Raw genomic sequence first — 24,931 nt, 5'->3', positions numbered from 1 at the left:
AACAGTTCAAATGGCTTGGTTAAGTCGGGAAGCCCTAATCCAGGTGCTGTCATTAATGCCTTTTTCAGTTCTCAGAAGGCAGTTTGGCACCTTGGAGTCCACACCAATTGTCCTTTTTTTTGTTTCTTTTAGGGCTTCATAGACAGGTTTCACTAAAAGTCCATAGTTTAATATCCACAACTGGCACCACCTAACCACTCCCAGAAAGCCTCATAATTCTCAGATGTTCTGTGGTTCTGGAATTTGGCAGATTGCTTCCTTTCTGTCAAGGCCAAGAATTCTCTGCCCTTGACTGGTCCCGAAGCCTGAATAATTCACAATTGTCTTTCCTATTAGAGCTTTTCTTTTAGTTTCTCTGTAACCATTCTGTCCCAGCAAGTTCAACAGACTTATGGTCGTTTGTAGGCATTGGTGTTGGGTCTCTGCTGCCAGCATAATGTCATCCACATACTGTAAAACTGCTCCTTCAGTGTTATTTTTTTCCATTGTTCTAATTCTTTTGCTAGTTGATTTCCAAATATTGTTGGACTATTTTTAAATCCCTGTGGTAGGGTGGTCCAGGTTAACTGAACTTTGCATCCAGAGGTGGGACCTTCCTATTCAAAAGCAAATTATTGTTTGGCTATTTTCCTCCAAGGGTATGCAGAAAAGGGCATCCTTTAGGTCAATCACTGTAAACCATTTATATTCCCATTTTAGTTCTGCCAAAAGTGTTTTTGGATTAGCTAATACTGGATGAATATCTGGTACTATTTTTTTAATGGCCCGTAAATCTTGCACTAACCTATATTCCCCATTTTGCTTTTTAATGGGTAATATTAGTGTGTTATATTCTGATTCACACTCCTTCAATAACCCATATTTAAAAAAAAATTGTGAGTTTTTTCCAGCCTCTTCCTTGCCTCCCAATTAATAGGATATTGTTTTTGCCTTACCAGTTTAGCTTCAGGTTTTGGAGTAATCCTCTCTGATTTGGCTGCTTTTGATTGTCCAGGCATTTCAGTTGCCCATAGCAACAGGGTCACAGCATTGTCTACCTCCTATGGGATTTCTTCCAATTCATTTGACTCCTGTAACATAAAAATCCTTGACCAAATAGCTTTTGATTATGGTATTTAAATTTGTATTTTCACATCCTGAAAAATTATTTGAGTATCCAATTTTCCCAATAAATCTCTCCCCAGCAAGGGGACTCGGCATTTGGGCATATATAGAAACTCATGAGTAGTCCAATTATTTCCTAATTTAAATTTAATGAGTTGTAAAAAGGACCAAGTTTTGCTTTTCCCTGGAGCACCAATTATATTTACCACTGTCTTGGTTTGAAACAAATTAGGAGGAAATGTCCTGAAATGAACATGACCTCTAAAGAGAGGTAGGTTTCAACAGCCCCTCCCCCACTGGTTCAAAAGGAATTTCTTGGAGGAAAATAAAAAAAAACCCTCTGTTTATTCAAAAAGCAGAGTGCACACAGGCACGGAAAAGAAAATGAATATTGTTAGATAATAAACATTATCATTGTGGAGAAAGATGGTGGATTTTTAGAGTCCTGCTCAGCTTCTCCCTGTGGGAACCCCAGCCTAGCTCTGGGGTCCCATGTGGTGGTGAAATTTCTCCTCCAACCCGTGATTCCAAAGAAAAACTGTGCAGGCTCTTGTTGTTCGGTCTCAAGGCAGTTTATTGTTAGTTATCTAAAAGATTGTTTTCTCGGGCTGCGGCTGCTTGGTCAGCGGCCTGGGCAGAGGCACATACACACCCTAACATACTCTCTGTCTGGTGTCTTCTTCTTCTCTCCCCCCGCCCAGGGCTGCTGTTATCTTTTATATGATATATTACATATTACATGTTTATTGTTTTTCCCTAATACCTACTACCTATATTACAAAGTGCTTTTCTACTCTAAACCAATCTGTGAGTGCCAACATCACAAAGAACATGGAGGCAAGGAAGAAGAAGGAGGAAGAACAGGATCAGCCCACTTTCCTCCATCTTAGAACTTCTGACCCCCATGTACAAAGTAAAAACCCCCCTGTACAAATCTTAAAACCCCCCTGTACAATACTAAAAAAAAATCCCCTCTGTTTTGTAACTACTTTTACTATACTATCTAACCTTTTGTGACAGCTTGTTCCACCTCCAAAGTTGGTAAACCATTCCATGGCTCAAACTCAAAATCACAGCTGTTTCCAGCTGCCTGTCAGGGTCTAAAATGCTTCTGACCAAGGCCTGGGACCTCTAAAAATGTCTGAGAGACATTTTGAGTTCCAACATCTCTCAAGGTCTGGAGCCAGAATGCAGTATCCCTGAAGCCTTCCCCCCTCTGGGCCACGGCTTGGTGTTCCTGGCAATGTTCAGGTGTTTTGGACTGGAGCAAAGCTGAACAGCTCCAGAAGAAGAAGTCACAGTCCTGGGAAAAAAACTTCTTCCCTCAGCTAACAAAAAGAAGGTAGCTAAAAGCAAAGACACAACTACCTTTTTTTTCTGCTGCATACACAGAGCCGAGTGCTGGGGAAAAGCCGAGGGAGTTACCTGTGTTTTTGAACACAGGCCATGGAAAGAATTCCACTGCCTCCACCCCCCTCTGAGCTTAAAGTTACAGGACCTATGTCTGGGCATAAAGCAGACAATAGGGGATATAGTATCATAACATCACCCCAAGACAACCACATTCCTATGAAGTTTTCCTTTGCATGTATTCTATATGGAATAAGTTGCTCTTGTGTCCACCAAAAATTCCACTTCTTTCCCCAACCTCAATGTAACCAGGGGATCAGCTGGGGTAAAATCTGGTCCCATTCAATCTTCATCTTCTAATTGTCTAATCTTTAAGACCAGGTCCAGCTTTCCAGCCTGTGTGCATTCTCCCTTCCAATGCCCCTTTTCCCTGCAGACTGTATACTGGTCTTCCCCTAACTGTTGTCAGGGAAATGGTGGGAGCCTCCTGCCTCCCCTTCCCCTTGTTCCCCCCACCCGACCTCCCCTGTTGGCTGGTCCCTTAGTACCCTCCACAGGTCCCTTAGCACCCTCCACAGGTCCCTTAGCCACTCCCAAAGTCACAAGCAGTTTGTCATATCTCTTTTTTCCCCTTCTAGCCCACCATAGTTCTTTTCCCCTATCACTGTTGTGATATACTTTCCACACTTCTAACAACTTTCCTAAGTCATGTGACTGTGCTCCTTCTAGTTTTTGGAGTTTCTTTCCAATATCTGGGGTAGACTGCCCTATAAAGGTAGTTACTAACTGTACAGCCTCCTCTGTATTCTCAAGATCCAGATTAGTATATTTTCTGGCAGTCACCTTCATTAGTTCCATGAAAGTCATGGGGGATTCAGTACTGTCCTGCTTTACCTAATACAGTTTTGACCAGTTCATGGCTTTTAGTGTAGCATGATTTACATCAAACAATATGTATCTCTGATATCTTGTTAAATGATCTTGGAGTCCCAATAAATTAGGATTCCACGTTGGATCTGTTGAAGGAAAAATCTCATCTACTGTTCCTTCTAAGTCTCCATTAGCATGTGCCCCCTCCACCTGCTTTCTGTCCATGGTCAAAACCATCCTTTTTTCTGTGCTATCCAACAACATATCTGACATCATTTGTATATCATTCCAGTCAGGGTCCTAAGTCCTAATTATGGTTTCAAATACTTTAGCAACTCTATCTGGATCCTCTCTATAAATTCCTGCTGCCTTTTTCCATTACATTAAATCCACAATTGAAATGGGGTCTTTACTTTTACTGGACCATGATTCCCAACCACCTGCCAGAGGGGAGCCATCAGAATATCTCCAGCATTCCCCCCATCATCTCCTTGCTGCCTTCTAGTGTGTCCTGCAATCAGGCTAAAATCCTCTGATCCCCTAAAGCATTGTCTCAGTTCCAGTCCACTGTCCCATGACATACTTATGCATCTAGCTGTGTTCCCTGCCGATTCAGCATTCACCCCACCTACTCTTTGCCGTAGAGCAGCCATCATCTCTAAATCATCCTTGTCCTCTCTTACACACTTTAAGCACTTCTGCCCTAGGCTGCATGCAGAACACCACCTTTTCAACCCTTTGCCTTTCTCTTCCTTTTCAACTGCAAAAATTAATGGATTTTGCAGGGTCCTGCCACATTCCTTTTGCCAGTCTGGATGATTTCTTAGGGTGAAAAACAAGTCAACATAAGGAACTTCATTCCACTTATTTTCCCTTCTACAAAACAACATTAATTGCAACAGGATATTATACTGTAACGTTCCATCCTTAGTCCACTTCTTTTGATCTTCCAGCATGGAAAGTGACTACCACTGATTACAGAATTGTAAGTTTTTCACATATGAGGGGCATACCCCAAATTTGTTTCCAATGTTTCAAGATGCATCCCAGCGGTGACACCTGTGATACCCCTTTTGAGGTTTTGTTTCCCATTATAACAAATTACCGTTTAGGAGCTCCTTAGAAGGGACTCCAACCCTTCCCTTTTGAAGGGACACTAACCCTTTCCTTTTCTGACCTTAGGTACCTTTAAACAAAACCCTGTGTAGCTTTTGCTGTGCCTTATAGGTAGGTTAACAATTAACACCTTTAGAGTAAAGTAAAGAATGCCTTTATTTTACATGGGGTCTTGCTACGATTTCTTTCAGACCAGGGATCGAAGGTTCTCCCTGAGAATCCCTCAGTGCTTGCTGGAAGTCCTGTGATCCCTCAGATCCGTTGAAAATTAGGAGTCTGTCTCATCTGGGTCACCAAAACCATTACCAAAAATTTAGTAAAATAAGAAACCCCTTGTCATGGTTTGACACTGGCACAATGCCAGTGCCCCCATGAAAATGTGATCTCTACCTGGAATGCTGTGAAGTGGAATCTAGAATAGAGCAAAGCAGGCCCAAGCTTGATAACAGGAAAAAAACTTTATTAAACTACTACTATAAAAGAAAAGAGAAAACTAAAGAAGGGGAAAAAAAAAACACACAAAGATCCAAATGAAAATCTTGCAAAACATTCTTCCCCCCTACCACCCAACTCCAACAAACCACAGCGAGACACAATCTGGACCTCAATCAGGTTTCCACCCTCCAGACAACTGATACTCAGTCCATCGAGGGAACAGAGTCTCTCTTGTGCCACAGACCCCCCAAGAAACACAGCTCTACATCCTGTGCTTCCATGTCACACATGGCACCGCCCGGAGAAAAAGTTTGCCATGGTGACCCTTCTCCTTTCCATGCACAGTGCTCTCACCACTAATGCATGGATGGTCAGACTGCCTTTAGGATTTTTTTCTTTTAAGGATGCCCTGCCAAGAGGGGAGAAAACAACAGTTCAGTTTTTCATTGTTTGGGACCACAGTCCCCCCCATTTTCTCCTGGGGCCGAGGGCTCAAGAACAGAGATTTTCTTCTCTTCTCTTTCTTTTTAAGGGCAAGGGGGCGCCACCACAAACCCCCTAACCTTTTCTCTGTTCACTCCACTTTTGTCTTTTTTTCTCAGCTGAAGCAGGTCTCTTGACTCACTGGCATCTTCCCAAAACACAGTCCCTCTTGACGGAGAAGATTTGGTTCAGGTTGTGGCTAACACGGAAAAGTCCAGCCAAAAGCCACTCCTTGTCCCCCTCACATCCAGAATTCCTCCTTCCAACATCCCATCCCAGGGTCCAAGGTGTCCCTCTTCCTCTCTTTCAAACTGAGGAGGGGAAAGGAAAATTTACAAAGCTTTCATTTCTCAAGAAAGGGTTAAAAGTCTGAACTCCCAGGATGGCTCGATGCCCGGACATCCAGCAATTCCCACACAACTGGGCACCTTGCAGCTCCCCCCGCTCCTCCTTCCTTGCGGCTTTCTCTCTCCCTCTCGGGAGAGGAACTCTGGGGAGGGGGAAATGGAGACATCCTAGATTTCTTCCACCCTTCTATCTGCAGGGGCCAGCCCGGTTCCAGTCTCTCCACCCTTCGGAGTTACCTCCATCAGGCCATGGGGGCTTCCCCTCTCCCACCCAGCTCGTGGCTGGGGGGGGAAGGTCTGCACTGCACGCTGACCGGAACCAAAGAGAGCGAGTTCTCCTGGGAATTCTGCTTTCAACCCCTCTGTGTTCTCAGAGGCGTGTCTACTTTCAATTGGTCAATATCTAAATTGACCTCTTCCTTCCGGGAAAAATTATCTTTCCGTGTCAAACCACGACATTCCACCCTTCGCCTCTGAGAACACAGACTACAAAAGAAAAAAAAATCATTATCAAAATTACATTCAACACATTCTACATAAAACAGCAATTTACACTAAATCTCCACCCCAATTCATCTCAAAACCCAATACATGCTTTGCTCTTATTTTTCCTGATCCCATTTCACAGCATTCACCTTATCACCATCTTATCTTATCTTATCTGATCTTATCTTATCTTTTCCCGGTCAGGGAACCAAATGTCATGGTTTGACACTGGCACAATGCCAGTGCCCCCATGAAAATGTGATCCCTACCTGGAATGCTGTGAAGTGGAATCTAGAATAGAGCAAAGCAGGCCCAAGCTTGATAACAGGAAAAAAACTTTATTAAACTACTACTACAAAAGAAAAGAGAAAACTAAAGAAGGGGAAAAAAAAAACACACAAAGATCCAAATGAAAATCTTGCAAAACATTCTTCCCCCCTACCACCCAACTCCAACAAACCACAGCGAGACACAATCTGGACCTCAATCAGGTTTCCACCCTCCAGACAACTGATACTCAGTCCATCGAGGGAACAGAGTCTCTCCTGTGCCACAGACCCCCCAAGAAACACAGCTCTACATCCTGTGCTTCCATGTCACACATGGCACCGCCCGGAGAAAAAGTTTGCCATGGTGACCCTTCTCCTTTCCATGCACAGTGCTCTCACCACTAATGCATGGATGGTCAGACTGCCTTTAGGATTTTTTTCTTTTAAGGATGCCCTGCCAAGAGGGGAGAAAACAACAGTTCAGTTTTTCATTGTTTGGGACCACAGTCCCCCCCATTTTCTCCTGGGGCCGAGGGCTCAAGAACAGAGATTTTCTTCTCTTCTCTTTCTTTTTAAGGGCAAGGGGGCGCCACCACAAACCCCCTAACCTTTTCTCTGTTCACTCCACTTTTGTCTTTTTTTCTCAGCTGAAGCAGGTCTCTTGACTCACTGGCATCTTCCCAAAACACAGTCCCTCTTGACAGAGAAGATTTGGTTCAGGTTGTGGCTAACACGGAAAAGTCCAGCCAAAAGCCACTCCTTGTCCCCCTCACATCCAGAATTCCTCCTTCCAACATCCCATCCCAGGGTCCAAGGTGTCCCTCTTCCTCTCTTTCAAACTGAGGAGGGGAAAGGAAAATTTACAAAGCTTTCATTTCTCAAGAAAGGGTTAAAAGTCTGAACTCCCAGGATGGCTCGATGCCCGGACATCCAGCAATTCCCACACAACTGGGCACCTTGCAGCTCCCCCCGCTCCTCCTTCCTTGCGGCTTTCTCTCTCCCTCTCGGGAGAGGAACTCTGGGGAGGGAAAAATGGAGACATCCTAGATTTCTTCCACCCTTCTATCTGCAGGGACCAGCCCGGTTCCAGTCTCTCCACCCTTCGGAGTTACCTCCATCAGGCCATGGGGGCTTCCCCTCTCCCACCCAGCTCGTGGCTGGGGGGGGAAGGTCTGCACTGCACGCTGACCGGAACCAAAGAAAGCGAGTTCTCCTGAGAATTCTGCTTTCAACCCCTCTGTGTTCTCAGAGGCGTGTCTACTTTCAATTGGTCAATATCTAAATTGACCTCTTCCTTCCGGGAAAAATTATCTTTCCGTGTCAAACCACGACACCCCTTAACACCAATGTAGCATTAAGAAGCAAGCATTCTTTATTTGGCCGGATACACGGGGGAATAGCTCCTCCCAAAGCCGTGCATGCTGGGTACAGGAAAGTTTCTGTTTAGACACTGTATTTTGCATACATATTCATTGATTGTCCCAGACTAAACAAACATGTGATAATCATTTCCCTGAAATCATTAACATGTTTCCCCTCCCCTTTACTCATGCGTTCTTTTGTCCTTGGGGTCTCTCTGCTGGTCTCTGGTGGTCATAGACCTCAGTGTTCCAGGTGACCTGGCTGACTTGGCAGGACACTGAGGCTGGCAAATTTCCAGTTCTCCTTCATACACAATGGACATTGTGCAGTTTCCATAAGCCAGTAGTTTCGGAGAATAAGCATTGTGTTAGCTCACCAGGTGTAGGCCATTTATCATCTGATAACACATCTATGAGGAAAACAAAATTAGTTGCCTAGACAACAGTGAGAGTGCTCATCCTTCCTCTTCCATCATGGTGCAGGCATCTCCTGTATCACACCAGGAAGCATGAAAGCCTCAGCAGTCCAACTGCTGTTAGATATACTTCAAAAGCTTTTTAGGTAAGCTGGTGTTCTATACTCTCCATCTTGGCAATTTGGTCTATACCATTTCCATAATTTAGCAGATTCTGACCAGACTGCCAAACAAGAGATGACAGCTCCTGGAAACAACAATTTGCAGGTGATAATGGTTGTATAATGGCCCTTTAGCTATTTTTGGCCACCTGTCCTGCCTACTTAGTGCTTGGCTTTGACTTAATGGCTCTGCTCCTAGCATACATAATTCCTTAGCATGAGCTGTGATAGACAAAAATTTAAGCGGGAGTTTAATGAACACATAGTAAAGAGAAAATCTTGTAGAGACTTTGAGGTTAGATTTTGAGGTGTACTACCTGAAATACTTGAATTGCAAGCACAGAATCATGCTTTAACCTTGCATTGCACTGTCACATGATGTTTGTACATCTGAGATGTAACATACGACAGACCTCCATTGCTCATCAGCCAAACAGTGTGTTTTATTGTTCGGGGCTTGCTTTTATAGGCAATCAAAAAACTCCTGGCTCTAAACAATCATTGGTCTAATCTCCACACCTCCTAGACTCTGAACCAGTCAAATGCTTGTACTTTAGGAGAGTTGTTATTGGTTGAAACCTCTGTCAGTCAGCCCAGAGGCTGGTTTATGGAACTGGGCTGGATTTCTTATTTATAAGCAGATTAATGTTCAGTATGAATCAGCTTGTACTGCAACATTGCACTGCTTGTGAAATACACTACTCTGAGATACCTAAAACATCATATAAAGCATAAGGCTTTCTTTGTCCTGGTAGTCAAGTATTATATCATAAATGAGGCCTGAAAGCTTTATAAAAATTATCAAAATAGAATCTAGGCTGAAAGGCTAAGTACTGCATGCATTTAAATGCGTTGAATTTCTTAGGGAGCTAAATATCTAGGTGTACATACAGCATTCATATGGCTGTGCAACTGTTTAAAATTTCAATTCCTTCTTATAAAGTATTCATATTATTTGTTTGCTTAGATAAGTTCAGCTAATCACAGAGAGACTGAATTTTGCCAAAGGAAGAAATGCTGCATGATAAATTTTGTGCAAAATTACAAACAAGCAAATTTTAACTTTAAATTTGTAAACATGCAGAATATTAATTTATTAGTTATTTATGCTTTGTGTAAAGAACAAAGACACAAAGAAAATTTAAAGGACTGTCCATTAACAAATACAAATTTTTATATATTTTTGAGGTTGAAGTTTGCACAACTATAATTGTTATATTATTTGTCTTTCTAATAATTATGTATTGGTTGTATATTGCTGCTTACCATAATGTTCTGAAAGTCGGCCACACAAGCTAATTTTTGTTCTTACTCTATGATTTTTTTGTAATAGAACATCTAATAGCAATTCCCTATAGTTGCAAACTGTATATTTGGGATTGGAATTTTATGCTTATAATTTTAAATTCCCAGTGGTGTATTCCAGATTTTTTTTGAGAAGTTTTGTTTTAGTTATTAACTAATTGCTATTTTTTTCTGCTTGTATTTTGTCTTCAAAATATTTTTTTTAATTCAATGTTGCTTCAGCAGTTACTGTGTTACTGCTGTCTTGATATTGAAGCAAGCACCTTGCAAGCACCATAACCACTTGACAGTGTTTTGTCCTGAACTTGATAAGCTGTCCACTTTGTACAGAAAAGTCATGTTTGTGTCCACTGGCTGAAGTATATTCTTATTGGTCTTTCAGGTACAGGAGAGAGTGGCAAAAGCACGTTCATCAAACAGATGAGAATCATTCATGGATCAGGTTACTCTGATGAAGACAAAAGGGGCTTTACGAAATTGGTGTACCAGAATATATTTACAGCAATGCAGACCATGATCAGAGCAATGGATACCCTCAAAATCCCATACAAGTATGACCATAATAAGGTGAGATTTTTGTTTATTTCCATAGCTGAAATTTTTCCTCTTTTATCTTTAGGAAATATACTGAATGTCTCTAAAAATTATAAATAACAAATTATATTCTACCGAAAGTTTAGAAGAAAAGGGCTTCTTCCAGTCCTGCCTCTTCTTCTCTGCCCTTTGCACTGCTCTGACAACACAGGTGCTGTTCTTATCAAGATGTTTGGGGGGTTTGTCATAGCAAGAGGGTAGAGGGCAGGCTGCTGTTTGCCTGTGACTTTAATGATCTTTTTTCATTTCCTCCCAGATCATGTTCTGGCCAGAGCAGTTAAGTAATTTTTCTGGTTGGTAAGAGAACTACCTAAGGTTTTCCATTAATATTATGTGGGAAAAAAAAATCAGAAAAATAGGTGGGAATATCTGCTTGTGTGTGAGTATATTATGAAATAAAACTTTTGATACAAGGCCTTAAAATAAGCAAATTATTTTGAAAGCAATGACATCATTGAAATTTTGAAAGAAAATGCATTTAAAACATTTTATAAGGTTTATCTTTGATTAACCTGACTTCTTTTAAGTTTTGTTCCATTCAGAAATTTTCCATTTAAAATCAAATGTATAACTGGTATAACTAGTATTAAAATTGAAATTTTCATATGTATTTCAGCTCCATGTTTTCGCTGTACATAAAGCACTGAATTTCCTAACAAGCTGACTTGAAGACTTAGTTGATTGTGCAGTGCACTTTTTTTCAGAATTGGTATTGACCACCATTTTGCTGTAGTATATGGAAGTCCTAATCATAAATTAGTAAATTGTTTTCTTGTATTATACTGCAAAGTGTTTTGTATTGTTTAAATTGAGTGTTCAGTTTATATAGGCTGTTTTTGTATAGTTGTAGTGAATTAGATGTGTCATAGCTGTATATGTGTGGCCAGAGCTTTCTAATTAGAGCTGTTCATTTCTCTATATAAAAATACCTTGACTTAAAGTGAGTCTATCTTTACACTCACCTCCTTCACAAGCATTTCCATCAGTTCTAGGTGTGGATTAAAGTACAACTTGCCAAAGTTGCCAGTTTCTAGATGCAATTCCTTTAAAAACTTGGGGATTTTTTAATTCAAGGAAATTAAAAATGCAAACACATTTCTCCACCTCCCTCCTTTTATTCTCCATTGAGAAGGTAAATTCATTAGCCCTGCAACCTAAAAAAAAAAAAAAAAAAACCACAGGAAGGGCATTTCCTGTTAATTTGAATCTCATATAAAAAAAATTGTTCTCTAGAGAATATCTCACAGTTTGAGTAACTGCATATTTTTAGCACAGTACTTGTCTTGTACAGTAGCTTAGAAAACTACAGCTCAAGCTAATGTTTGTATTGATGAGCCTAAAGAAAAGAGAGTGAAGTGACACTTATCAAATTCAAAAAGTCCCGTTAGGTAGACATTTGTGATCTTTGTGCAGTGTAAAAAAAATCACATCCAGGCTGGATTATTTTAATATCAGTGTAGGAAGAGGCATGTTGTAAGTTAAGGAAGTTAATTCTTCTAGTGTTGTGTTGGCTTCATAGTAAGTGATATAATTAAAGAGGTAGAGTCTGAAATTCATTGTCCTATATATTAATTGTCCTATAATAATCTAGGATCTTTGAACTATTTATTATCAGAATAATGAAAGTGAATTGAGAAATGTAAACATTACTGTTTACACTGCAATGTGTCAAAACTGATAGTAAGGCATTGTATCATACTTCATCACACTTTTTTGTCTTGTCAGTTTCAGAATATGAGTTCTACTGAACTTTAAGATAATAGGTGAGGGTTATCTCTTAGGGATGTGACATAGGAAATGGTGGCTTATGGACTAGGTATTTAGTTTCCATTTGAGTAAACTGTTACTGTATTTTCATTTCTTTTTTAACCAGAAATTTTGAATTTTTTATATGCATCTTGAATTTTGGAGAAGCCATTTATAAAATACAGAAAAGCCTTAGGTGGGGTTTTTTTTGTCCTGTTTTTTTTTACAGAAATGGACTTGAGCAATTCTCAAAATTGCCTGTCTGCAAAGTTTTTGTGAATGTGCATTAGTAACTCATGTGCAGCCACTGACATTCAAATTCAATTTAAAAAAATATTATATATTTTTTAAAATAATTTTTCAAATTGTCTTTTTAGAAATCTGACCTGTATATTTATGTTCCTGTCAATCCTTCCAAATTCTGAATTAAAACATTAACTTCAAATTTTTTATCTTCTGACATTCCCAATGTTGTCCATAATGGCTTAGAAGTCATTACTCCAGGTAATGTAGTCCCCCATTTCTCCTTTTCTATCTTTCTTCATGTCTAATATTGCTGAAGGAAGGCTTTTTATTTTTCCTCTCCTGTTACAGAACTTTTACTAAATAAATTTACTACTGTGCTAAAGAACTACTACCACTTTTACCCATTATTGTTCCCTTTCAGTGTAATTTCCAGAAGACAGTTGCCTCTTCTTGCACTGTCAGGAAGATGTCATTCAGCATTGGGTATCAGGCAGAAAATCTTATTTGAATCCATGTACATAATTTCCCATGAAACTTCTTAAATATTTATAACAAGATGCCTAATGTAAGATAGAGCAGGTTGCAAGAAACTATAGGGAATGAAAACATAAAATGATGCCTTAAAGTAGACCAAGAATTTTGATGTAAGTTGTTTCCATTGGTGAAGTTGTTTTTTTTATTTTGGCCTATTTCCCTATAGGAAATGTTTAAAAATTTTAAAAAAGCAGATATGGGAAAATGGTTTTAAAATCCAAAATCTTACTGAAATTGTCTTCAACGCCAAGTTTACTTTGTTAATAGCTCCACACCCCCACCCCCATAGAAGTAATCTACTGTAACAAACTGTTCTGGTTTAGGGTAAATTTCAGAGAAAACCTCCAAAGGGGTTCCTCTAGAAAGCAGATTCAAGCGGCCCCTCCCACAACTGGTTTGGGAAAAGATTTCCTTGGAAAAAAGTGGAAAAAACCTGTACATTTAACAGGCAAAGCATTCACCAGCACAAAAAATGACCAATATTAAACAATAAAACAACTTGCCAATCTGAAGAGATGGCAAACTCAGAAAGTCCTTTTCATGGGTTGCAGCTTGACTCATCCAGTCTGTTATCAGTCCCTCTGGCACTGGAAATGCCATGGCCCAGGCCCAGCCTGGTGGGCCACAAGTGTGAGCTGCCAGTGCTCTTCTGGGTGTTCATTCCAGAGCAGGTTTAAACAGTTCCAAGAAAAAGAAAAACCACAGTTCAGGGAACTTCTCTGCCTCAGTTAGCTAAAAACTAACTAAAAGCAAAGAAGAGCTCTGTCCTGCTGTCTGTCCATCTACAGACAACGCAGTCCAGGAGAAGGAATGTGGAGTGAGTACAGTTTCTGAAAACAAACTGTGTGCTTCTTCTCTCCCCCTCTTTGCTCTCAAAACCAGTCTTAAAGGTGCAAAACTTATTTCTGGACTAAACAGATGAATGGGGATACAATTCAGCAACATAAAGTCACCCCAGGATGCAAACACACAAAAGTAAGCTATCAGGATCGGGTATAGAGTCAAATTACATAAATTCTCATCTCAAGTAGTGGAGTCTTAAAAGTTTTGGATCTCTTCAGTGAAATTTCATGTTGAACAACAAAGTAGTAATTTCACACAACATTTTTTTTCTCCCCAGTTAAAATAGGCATAGTCTAAACATTAGGGCTATGTGAACAGCATAGTTTGGAGAAAAGGACCTCCCTCATATACCTTACCTGGTATTCAAAGAGTATGAAGGATTGAATCACAAACATCAGCATGCAAGCTGTGTGTGAGATTCATTGACTCTCAGATGATGCAGAATCTGCAGGATTTATGGCCTTCTAAGAAAGAATTATTATATTTTTGGGATATTGAAATTAAATGCGTCTGAAGAATAGCTTATTGGTCTGGAATACACATAAAAAAATGAACAATGCCATCTTTGTAAAAAGTATTCTTCAGCGTCTCAAAGCTGAAGCAGAGAGCTTAAAAGCAGGTTGCAGGAGAAAGGGATTTATACTAGTCATGTTAGTGCTCCTAGTACTCTCAGATGTCTTCCTCCAGACACACAAAACTAAAGAAAAATTACCCAGTAAATAAAAGTCTTGCAGACAGTTAAATGCTTCTAATACTGTGAAGCTACTGATGCAATTTTTTTTCCCACAAGAAATAGATTACCTAAGAGCAAGCCAATATGGAAAAGAGTGCAGTAAGATTTCAAATATTGTAATCAATTAACATCTATACAGATAAAGAAATTAAAGATTACTTTTTTTTGTTCATGAGCCTTGTTTAATATGAGGTAAAAGCTGGTTCGCCAATAACTTTACATTTCCTCCTATGAGGATTTGCTTTAAAGAGGGCTTCAATAAAGCCATGAACATCTTTTTTTCTTCAGTGCTTCATAAAGAATAAACTTTAACAATCTGAAACAGAACTCAGTCTACCCCTAACTGCTTTTCTTTTTAACTGTCTTCCTCTATCAGTCATTTCTTTCTCACTTACCTAGCTGGTCTCTCTCCTGTTTTATTTTACATTTGACCTTATAAAGTTTTTATCTGTTTATCTTTGACCATATTGTCCTGCTCTCTATTGTTTTCATTTTTCATTACATTTAAAGCAATTTTTTTTAAAGTCATTGCTTACTTCCCTTTTTTGTTTACCTTTTGGTTAGAAATTTCTTGCATTTGCTTGTATTGCTTCAATGATTTTATAAATTATTTGTTTCCATCTCCTATATTCTTCTTTACTTTTTCATATTTTAACTCAACAGAAGTGAGTTTTAGATTATATTTTTTCCAAGTGTAGTAAAAATGATTGTCTATCAGAGGTAAGATAGGTTAGCAGAGTCACTCAACTAAAAATATCTTTTGTTTGCATTTTTAAACAGCCTCAAGCCCACAAAATTAAATGAATTAACTACACTGAAGTTCATGCATGTGCTAACATTTAATTTTGAAATTAATAGGACCTAGATTATTTAATATATATGCCAGATATGGAATACTGTAGGCATAAATTTGAAAACTCAGTGTTAGCTACTCATATTTCAGTGCATTAATGTGTCTTCATGCCTTCTTTTATATTTTATTTTAAGAGAAGCGCTTCATCTTTTTTGAAGCATAATATTTTAAGTGATTAACTACCCTTTACTAATGGGAAATGAGAAGACAAATACAAAAGCATATGTGTGGGGTGTGGTGTCCATGTTTTATCTTTCCAATTCCACCATTTTACTCCTAGTAGAGAGACTGGGTGGTTAAAATGCTTGCTTACATATTCTTGTAGATTTTGTGATAGCTCCTGCAGATGTTAAAGGACGGTAATTATGCAAGATGTTTCTAGCTTTTTTTTTGCCATTGTTGTTTCTTTTTTATAAGTATTCTTTCTATTTTACTTTAGATATGCAGGTTACAGTTATTTTTCTTATTGAGTGTCTGAAAATAAATATTCATATGACCATGCATTCTGACAATAAAAATGTGAAATACTCTCAGGGCAACTTTTCTACGTAATAGAGGTCTGGAGTTTATTTTATGGTAATGAGTAAGATTTCACAGCCTTGAAATGATTCTGATTTTTTTCATTCATTAGCAGTAGTTTAATAGCTATTTATATTATATATAAGTTTTTCTTAGAGCAAAATATTTGTTAACTTCTTATTTAGTTATTCATTTGTAAAAGTTTTGTTTACATAATCCAGCATTCAATTCTGAAATTATTTCAGATTGAAATAGTTTCTTAAAACTCTCTGAAACTTTGGAAAATATTTTCTACCCCCAGTAAACACATTTTGGGAAACTAAGTGATGCAGTTATGTTCCATTTATGTTATGTGAAATTACTAAAAGCTTTTCATTCTCATATCTTCATTGTTCATTTCTACTAACTCACAAGATTTTCTTGAAATAAGATTTACTGCCGTGAATTAAGAAACCGTCAGCAAAAATGGGCCATTTTTTCTCAAGATTTTATTGGTCTCTCTTTTTTAGTTTGCACTTCCTATGTGGCAAAAGTTGTACCATCCTGTAGTGCTTTTGGTTTGCTAATTTTTTGTTTCTTGGGTTTCAGCACCAAATAATGTGGTGGGTTGAGCGCTGGACAAATGCCAATGCACCCACTATAATTATTTACTCATTTTCTGTTGCAATATAAGAATTAATAAGAGAACAAAGAAGGCTCAAACTTTAAAGGATATAAAGAATACTTTATTAACAGAACTAAAAGAAAAATAATAAGAATCAGAATAAACCTTTAAAACACTTTTCCTCCCCCCTAACTCTTTCCTTTCTCACTGACAACGTACAGAGACAAAACCTGGTATTTCCAGTCAGTTTACCACCTCTAGAATAGTCGTTATTCAGTTCACTTAGGAAGAGGAGTCTCTCTTGCCATGCCATGGAGACTTCTCCACAATAAACAGTTCTCTCGTGGCTTCAATCTCCAGGAATAGCAGCCACCCAGAAATCTGCATTTGTAAAGTCCCTCCTATCTTTCACAGCCTTCCCACAGTTGCGTTCCTGGGCCATGTCAACTTATTGGGGTGCTATTTTTAAGGATGAGCTCTTCTAGCATAAAAACAAAAGTTCTCTTAATCTATCTCTGGGAAACAGGTTTTCTTCTATTCCTGGGGCAAGGTTTCTCATCTCTCTCATTTCTCTCTGTTCAAACTTCTCATTTGATCACAGCTACTGCAACATCTGCTTATTTCAACACTAGTGCCTCTGTTCATGGCTGTGGTTAGAACACTACATCCCTCCAATGCATTTAATGAGTTATAAGGAAAAAGAGTCTGATGTATCAATTATATTCTTTTCCATGGCTTTACAAGAGGATTTCAGCCCAAAACTAAGGCATGTCCTCATTCTCCTCTGATCTGAAATTTGACTTCTTTACTGACTTCTGTGTTTCATGTTGTCTTCTACGTGTCTTCACTCTTTTCTTTCACTCAAGATGGGATTGATGTTTTGTAAGTTTCATCTGTGCAGTGAAAGAGTTAATTCTTACAGCCTGGGGCCCGGGGTCCATCTGACCCAAGACACAGGTGTCCCGAAGCACAACCTGTCCAGGTCCCAGCCACAGGCAATCTTAGAAAGCAGCTCAGCTCTCAAGAGAGATCAACTCTTTGGTGAATTCAGCTCTTTAGTGATTTCAGCTCTTTGTTTGCTAAGTGCCACAGGCAGACACATAGGGAGAGAGAGGAGAAGGCTGTATGAGGTTCCACAGTGGTGTCTTTATTGGCAGCTTCTGCGAAGGGTTTCAGTGACAGCTCTTCTGCCAGACTGGACAGAAATGGGGTTTTATATAGGGTACAGAGGTGTTGGAAATTGTCCAATAGCAAGGCTTGGGGTGAATATGACCTATGGTCTTACAGAGAGATAACGAGGGTCTGAATGCAGAAGAGGGGCTTCTTTGGTCCAGTCATCATGATTAGGCATTTCTTACCTTAGGCAAGTGACCACCAGGGAGGCCTTGCAGGGCCTCTGGCTGCTACAGTTAATATCTCGCCCAGGCCTGCAGATGGTCATGTGATTTCAGCAGGAGTTGTTTACAATGAAGATGAAAGTTTCTTCAGTGGCAGTGCTGGGAAGATAGGGGAGCAGCTAGGATCTCAGTAGCTAGGCTAGGACTCAGCTGCAGCACACCGGGCCAATGGCCTCCCCTCCCTTGCCCCTGCCCGGCAGCCACTGGGACCCAGCCCGGCTTTGGCAGGGTCCCACAGCTTCCCCTCCCCCTGCCTGGCCAACATACTGGGAGGGGGAGAGGGAACTTCTCTCTCTAAAAGCCAGAAGAAAGAGAGTTTTTCCCAGGCTTGCTTGTCTTTAAAATGTGAATCTCACAGAGGTGGATCTAGCTCTTTAATGGTTTAATAGGTTGTTAATTCTTATAGCTAGCCAGCTATTGGTTTTGCTAGACACAGAGGAAGCTCTTAGTAGCTCTTCTCAAAAATTACTTCCATAGTTAGCTCTTTCCCTTCTCACCACAAATCAATTAATGCAAAACCAGCACACGTCTGAAATGCAAGAAAGCTTCCTCATTATACAGTTTAGGTTTGGTTTAAAAAATTGCCTAAATGTTAAGCAAATTAGTTGTGGAGGTTTTTTTAAATATTAGAAATTAACCAACTTTTTAAAGTTGTTTTTTTTTTTATTATTGGTGGCAGTACTAGTAGTTTTGCATTTATAGTGGGATGCATTGCCTGATAGACGTATTCTCATAATTACTTTGATTGCTGAAATTTATTTTGCATTCTTTTCTCCCTGCTTAAAGTAGGTATAAAAATCTAAACATTATCATTTATTACATATTCACACTATGCAATTCTGATCAAATGACTACCCGATTTCAGAATATGGACCTATGTACCTCCATTCTTACAACAAAGTGAATACAAAATCTAACTTTAGGTGACTACCTAAAAGTGTGGCATGAGAAAAAGGACCAGTGTTTTATTTTTGGAACAGGAGGTGGGTGAAGAAAAATCTTAGGTATGACATTATTGGTGTTAATTTTGTTTTGACAATATGCTTTTCCGGAATCAAAGTACAAAGCCTCTGTTGCATGCCTCAATTTTGGAAAAAAAGTATATACATTTTGACTGGTTTCTGTAGATTATTTACTATTATGGTGGACCTAAAGTATTGGATAAGAAGAAAATTATTTGTTATGAGCAAGTGGCTTCTGTGAACAGTCTTCAGTTTGACAAAACAGAGTTTAGTATATGGTTCAAGGGGTAACTGAGACAGAGTTGCTTTGAATCCCTTCTTTCACTTCTCTAATTCTCATGTGCATTATAGTTCATGAAATGTATGCATTGGCTGGGGTAAGTAATACTGTGAAAAAAACTGTTATAATGCAGGTATTTTCATGCTAAATAAGTTTAAGGTTGATGACTTTGCATTTTTCTTCCTGTGACCAATAGGGCAGAGTTTAAATGTGGCTTGTTTTGTTTTAGTTAACCTTGTTAGCTAATTTGTATACAGTGCAGCTATAGAGTGCATGCATATGTTTTGCAAATTTGGAGCTTTTTTTGAATATTTTTAAAATGTAACTTATGTGACAAGTAGTTTGTTTGAAGATGTTCCTCCATTTTTATATTTTATTTTCTTTAATAAGCTCTGACCCTTGTTTTGAGAACATATACTCTCAGTATGTATTGTTGCTGTACAAGCAGATAAATGAACACTCTTGGGATGTGCATATTTTATTTGCATCTTGCCATCAGTCCTTATCCAGCTATTTTTTTGGGCCAGAGAACCAAGGGATGTGTCAGTTGTACAGGTTATACAAAAAAATAACTGCCACTGGAGCATAAAAAAGGTCTTGGGCACACTTGTTTCCTTTCTGGACTCTGGTACAGACATATACTGGGTGAAGAGAGAATGGAAACATGCCCTGGAGTAAAGAGGTATTAACACTGCAGTTGTGTAACCCTGGGGAATCCCATAGCAGTCTTTGGAGTGCCAGTTGCACCACTTCATAACTATTTTTATGTTTTTATTTCTGTTGATCCAAAAAAAAATAAAAACACAGAGATCAAAATTATTGACATTGGATTTTGTTTGATCATATTTTTCTTACCTAGTCTATATCTATTTGTAATCTACAGAAGGTTTGCTGTGTCTGTTGTAGAAAAGAAGCACCACCCTGACTTTGGAAAGTCTGACAGCAAATGTTTTTTTCTAACTGTACCATTTATAGGGCCACACTATGTTGTTTTACATTTGTTAAGAGGTTTAGAACATAATGGAAATCAAATTTTTGTGCGCTCATTTCTATTAATGTTTGTTAAATTATTTTTGTGGTAGTCCAGTAGTTTATTCTTGTATTGGGTTTGCATGACAAGGTTTTGCTAGGGGGGAGGTACAAGCATGGCTTTTGTGGGAAGCTGCCAGAAGCTTCCCCTATGTTTGATAGAGCCAATACCAGCTAGCTTCAGGAAAGACCCATTGATGGCCAAGGCTGAGCCCATCAGTGATGGTGGTACCACCTCTGGGATAACATAGTTAAGCAGGGAAAAAAAAAACCTGTGCAACAGCAACTGCAGCCAGAAGAGAGGAGTGAGAATATGTGAGAGGAACAGCTCTGCAGGCCCTGAGGTCAGTGGAGAAGGAGGGGCAGGAGGCACTTCAAGCGCCAGAGCTGATTCCCCTGCAGCCCATGATGCAGACTCATGGTGCAAGACCATGGTGAGGCAGTTGTGCCCCTGCAGCCCAGGGAGGTCAATGGGGGAGCAGAGATCCACCTGCAGCCCATGGAGGAGACCCACACTGGAGCAGGTGGATGCTTGAAGGAGTCTGTAAGCCTGTGGGAAGCCTGTGCTGGAGCAGGGTCCTTGCAGGACCTGTGGAGAGAGGAGCCCACGCTTGTTGCCCTGATTCTTAGGATTTTCTAAAGCCTTCTGAGTTTACATTCTTGTAGAAAACTTTCTCACACAACTTTCTGTAAACAATCTATTGTTTTGCATTCCTCCATAGAGGCGGAGAAACTTGATGTACTAGTAGTTTGTCCAGTGTCATTGGAGAGGTGGCACATTCATTCTCCAATCCACTGTCACCTTTGGAAAAGTATAAATGCTGGATTCAGAGAATAAACTTCCTCTTTTTCATCTTGCAATAGCAGCGGCTCGCGTCGTGCTTTCATGTGTCCTATAGCAACACATGCTAGAGCATATTTGCTGGCAGGACTTGTGACCCTCCTGGAGGATGCATGCTGGAGCAGTCTGTTTCTGAAGGACTGCACCCTGTGGAAGGGACCTGCGCTGAAACAGGGGAAGAGTGTGAGGAGTGGTCCCCCTGAAGAGGAAGGAGCAGCAGAAACAATGTGTGACAAACTGACCACAAACTCAATTTCTTGTCCCCCTATACCACTGGGGGAGGAGATAGAGAAAATTGTTAGTAACATCAAGCTCAGGAAGGAGGGAGAGGTGGGGGGAGGTGTTCTTAAGCTTTGGTTTTCTTTCTCATTATCCTGCTCTGATTTGATTGGTAATAAACTAATTTCCCTAAGCTGAGTCTGTTTTGCCCATGACAGTATGTGGTGAGTGATCTCTCCCTGCCCTTATCTCAACCTATGAGCTTTTCATTATATTTTCTTTTCTCTGTTCAGTTGAGGAGGGGAGTGATAGTGGGGCTTTGGGCACCTGGCATCCAGCCAAGGTCAACCCACCACAATTCTTTACTGCTGCTTCTGCTCAACTAGGTGCTTGACATTGGAGAACTATAGTAGCACCAATAATTCAAAGATCCTTCAAGGATCATTTAAAACACAAATCTGCTGAGTACAAAACATGAATAGCTTTTACACCTGCAGAGTTGACTCGAACTACACTAGAACTTATATTTGTGCAGAAACAAGCTTCCTGTCTCATCTAAGTATTTTAACAGGTTTTCTGACATAACAGAACTTTTCTGCAGTGTGTTTCAGTATTTCTTTTGAACTGGGTGTAGATGCAAAGGTAATATGTTATCAATCTTCTTTTTAAAAACTGAAAATATGTGAATAGTTTGGTTTGGAAGGGTTTTCCTTACTATTATGATTTTTATTAAGAGTTAGAATCATAATGATATTCCATTAAAAAAAAAAAAAAAACACAGCATCCTCCATTTCTGTGAATAAGCCATAATGTCATATGTTGCTATATCATTTGGTAATAAAGGTTAAAAGGCCAGAATAATTTCATTGTACTGGTTTTTGAAAGCTAAACGTAAAGGCACATATCACAGTCAAAACAGTCAAATAGGCAGAATCTTGTATAATTTTAGGTTTTTGGAGGGTGGGAGTTTTTTACTTAACTCACAACATGTAATCTGATAAAACTGTGTTTTCTGGCATGAAATATTTGTATTTTTAAGAAACCTCTTTTATACATTTTTAATGTTTTATTTGATGTTCCTATGCATTTTTTTAAAGCTGGCTTCATTCAAACTCTGGATTGAAAAGGGACTTTTGAAAGCTGAAATCTTTTGCGGTAAGGCTTTTAATTACTTTTCCCCCATGAAACCAGTACTTTCTGGGTTTCATTTAGTTCTTTTTTTTGCCTTTCCTTTTCTCTACTTTCTTTGTCAGCTTGAAACTTTAATACTCCCTTGACCTTTTAAAATTTAAAACATTAAAGGATTAAAAATAAAGCCATTCAAAAAAGTGCAAAATATACTGGATATATGTGGTGGTTGACCCTGACTAGATGCCAGATGTCCACCAACACTGCTCTATGACTCCCTTTCCTCAGTTGGACAGGGGAGAGAAAATATAACAAAATGCTTATGCCATGGGTAACCCAAAATGTTATTGTATTCCATATCCATCTGTGCCCAAAAATTGTTACTGTCTCTTTAAGGACCAGCAGTGCAGCCAGAAACAAAATCACGAGGTCGGGGGAATGGTAGGGCAGGTGATAGGTGATTTAAAGTCTGCTCTTTCCCAGGCAGCTCACTCTTTTTTTTTTTTTTACTCGTGATTTTTGCTTTAGGCAGAGCTCGCTCTTTCTTGGTTGCTTGGTTTGGCTCTTGATTTCTTGCTATAGAGCCGAGGCAGCACAGGCAGACACTTTTCCTTTTTGGACTCTCTTTTCGGTTTTTTTCCTCAACTTGGAGAGACTGCCTTGGGGCGAATTCTGAGCAGAGTGTCCCCCCGCTCCAGCAAGCCAGTCTAGATCGCCATTGGTGCCCAGACAAGGGGAGAAGACCATGAGCTGCCCCAGCCCAGCAACCTTGTTTTGCCTGCTCCAGTTATCTCCTGCTGCAAGGAAGGTGAAGTCCTGTCGCTCTGTGAGTTTCTAGCCCTTGATTCAGAGAATACTAGTTGTAGCTCCAGACGTCAGGGACATAAGCAGAGCTGAGTGGGGCGTGGGGGGAAGACTGACAGCATCTTTCCCTTCGTCCTTCAAACCACATGCTTGGCTGCACAGGGCCATCTTGGGGGGATGTGCCCAGCATTTTGGGTCTCTCTTTTTTCCTGGGGGGAATCTGTGAGATTTAGCCATGTTTTATCCATCAGTTATTTACTGGTTTGGTTGTTTTGGGTTTTTTTGCCTGTTGCTGTTCCACTTGTTAGTAAACTGTTACTGTTTCACCTATATCCACTTGTATTCATTCCTCATTGGTGGAAAGGGATTTGTTAGAACCTATAAAAGGAGGTAACTCATTCCAGACTGTTGTTCTTTAATTTGCTTCAAACCAAGACAAATTTGTCACCCAACTTAAGGGGCATGAGAGAGAAAGTGGAAAAATTACAATTTTTTCTGGAACATTTTATACTGGATACAGAACTCACTGGTCAACATGCTGCCCCGTTTAACCATGGGTCTCTGGCACCTAGGCTTATATACATCTCCGTATATATGGTACAATTTGCCTAGGAAATAGTTCTTTTTCAGATTGGGGACACAAACCAAGATTGCTTTGTTGATGCACTCTGCAATATCAGTTTATGTTAAGATAACATCAGAGGCAGTGAGATGTGTATTCGCTGCTATTTTGCCTGTCTTGGTCTTAGCTGCAACTTCTGGGGGTTTAGTAATAATCACCCCCAACCTGTTAGAAGAAAAGACAGCCTTTTACATCCTTCTTCCCCTTCAGGTCTGACACATCACCTTTTGAGAATGTCCATTTCCATCTGGATGTTAAAGACACCATGGTTTTTTTGTTAATTCTGTTAACTCTCCTCTATATGACCTACAACACATTTAGAATCAGGGCTGAGATTTCCAGGGCGGTTGCTCAGGTATCTGCCCCAGTGGTGGAAAATCCGGAGTGGCATGGAGTGTGGGAGGATATAGGCCAGGTCCTGAAGAAAAACTCTGCCCCAATAGTTTGGAATGTTGTCCCTGAACAAATTCAGAACCCAGATGAAGTAGGGAAATATCTCAAAAAAAATTGCAATGACAGCTTCAATGAGGGGCAGCTCATTGCACTGTGCTAGGTCCTGGCTAATGCTTATCACACACTGCTCGATACCATACAGCAGCACCTACAGACAGAGGGTAAGGAGAACAAATCAGAGGACACCATGGTCACTCAGTCTGCAGTTAAACTAGAAGGGCAGCCTAAGCCAATAGCAGTTGCCCCCATCCAGAAAAGGAAGTATAAGACCAAATCCATTCACCCGATGGATGATGACAGGGAGGCAGGACCCTCACAGGAAGCAGAGGAATCAGAACCAGAAATAATCACCAAATCTTCATCCTTAGAAAGTCTCTGCAATCTCAGGAAAGGCCTCACCCAACGATACAACAAGTATATTGAGCTTGTTGATCTGAGTCTGGGACATTGCAGTGATGGTTCAGTTTTAGATAGTATTGCGGTGGTTCACCGGGCAGCAACTCACAGACCAAGAGGACACAGTCTCAAGCTACATCAGGGAAGGTTTAGGTTGAATATTAGGAAAAAAAAATTTCACTGAAAGAAAAATAAAATACTGGAATTGTCTTCCTAGGGAGGTGGTGGAATCACCATCTCTGGATATGTTTAAAAAAAGACTGGACTTGGCACTTGGTGCTATAGTCTAGTTGTGGTGTTAGGGCATAGGTTGGACTTGATGATCTTAGAAGTTTCTTCCAACCTCATTATTCTGTGATTCTGTGATTCTGTCATTAAAACAAGGTACTTGGGATCTCTGTTGTGTCATGAGTATCGACCAGGGA

At 39.8% G+C, this 24,931-nt stretch overlaps 1 protein-coding gene and 1 long non-coding RNA gene across 3 annotated transcripts in view; one reads left to right on the top strand and one right to left on the bottom strand.

The window, feature by feature from the left end:
- Positions 1–24,931, top strand: part of LOC146763027 (guanine nucleotide-binding protein G(q) subunit alpha) — a 278,488-nt gene that overhangs the window by 138,692 nt on the left and 114,865 nt on the right. For both annotated transcript variants that reach the window (XM_085571309.1, XM_085571310.1), the window contains exon 2: positions 10,086–10,270. In XM_085571309.1, coding sequence (XP_085427435.1) covers positions 10,086–10,270 — 185 coding nt within the window. The remainder of the gene's footprint in view (positions 1–10,085; positions 10,271–24,931) is intronic.
- Positions 4,880–7,055, bottom strand: LOC146763030 (uncharacterized). Its single transcript, XR_014952608.1, has 2 exons — positions 5,943–7,055; positions 4,880–5,669 (listed from the first exon to the last, which is right to left on the bottom strand). It is a non-coding gene; the product is annotated as an uncharacterized LOC146763030 (long non-coding RNA).

The sequence above is a fragment of the Lonchura striata genome, chromosome W (assembly GCF_050655825.1).
Source record: "Lonchura striata isolate lonStrDom1 chromosome W, ASM5065582v1, whole genome shotgun sequence".
NCBI lineage: Eukaryota > Metazoa > Chordata > Aves > Passeriformes > Estrildidae > Lonchura > Lonchura striata.
This window is presented reverse-complemented; position numbering and strand designations above follow the sequence as displayed.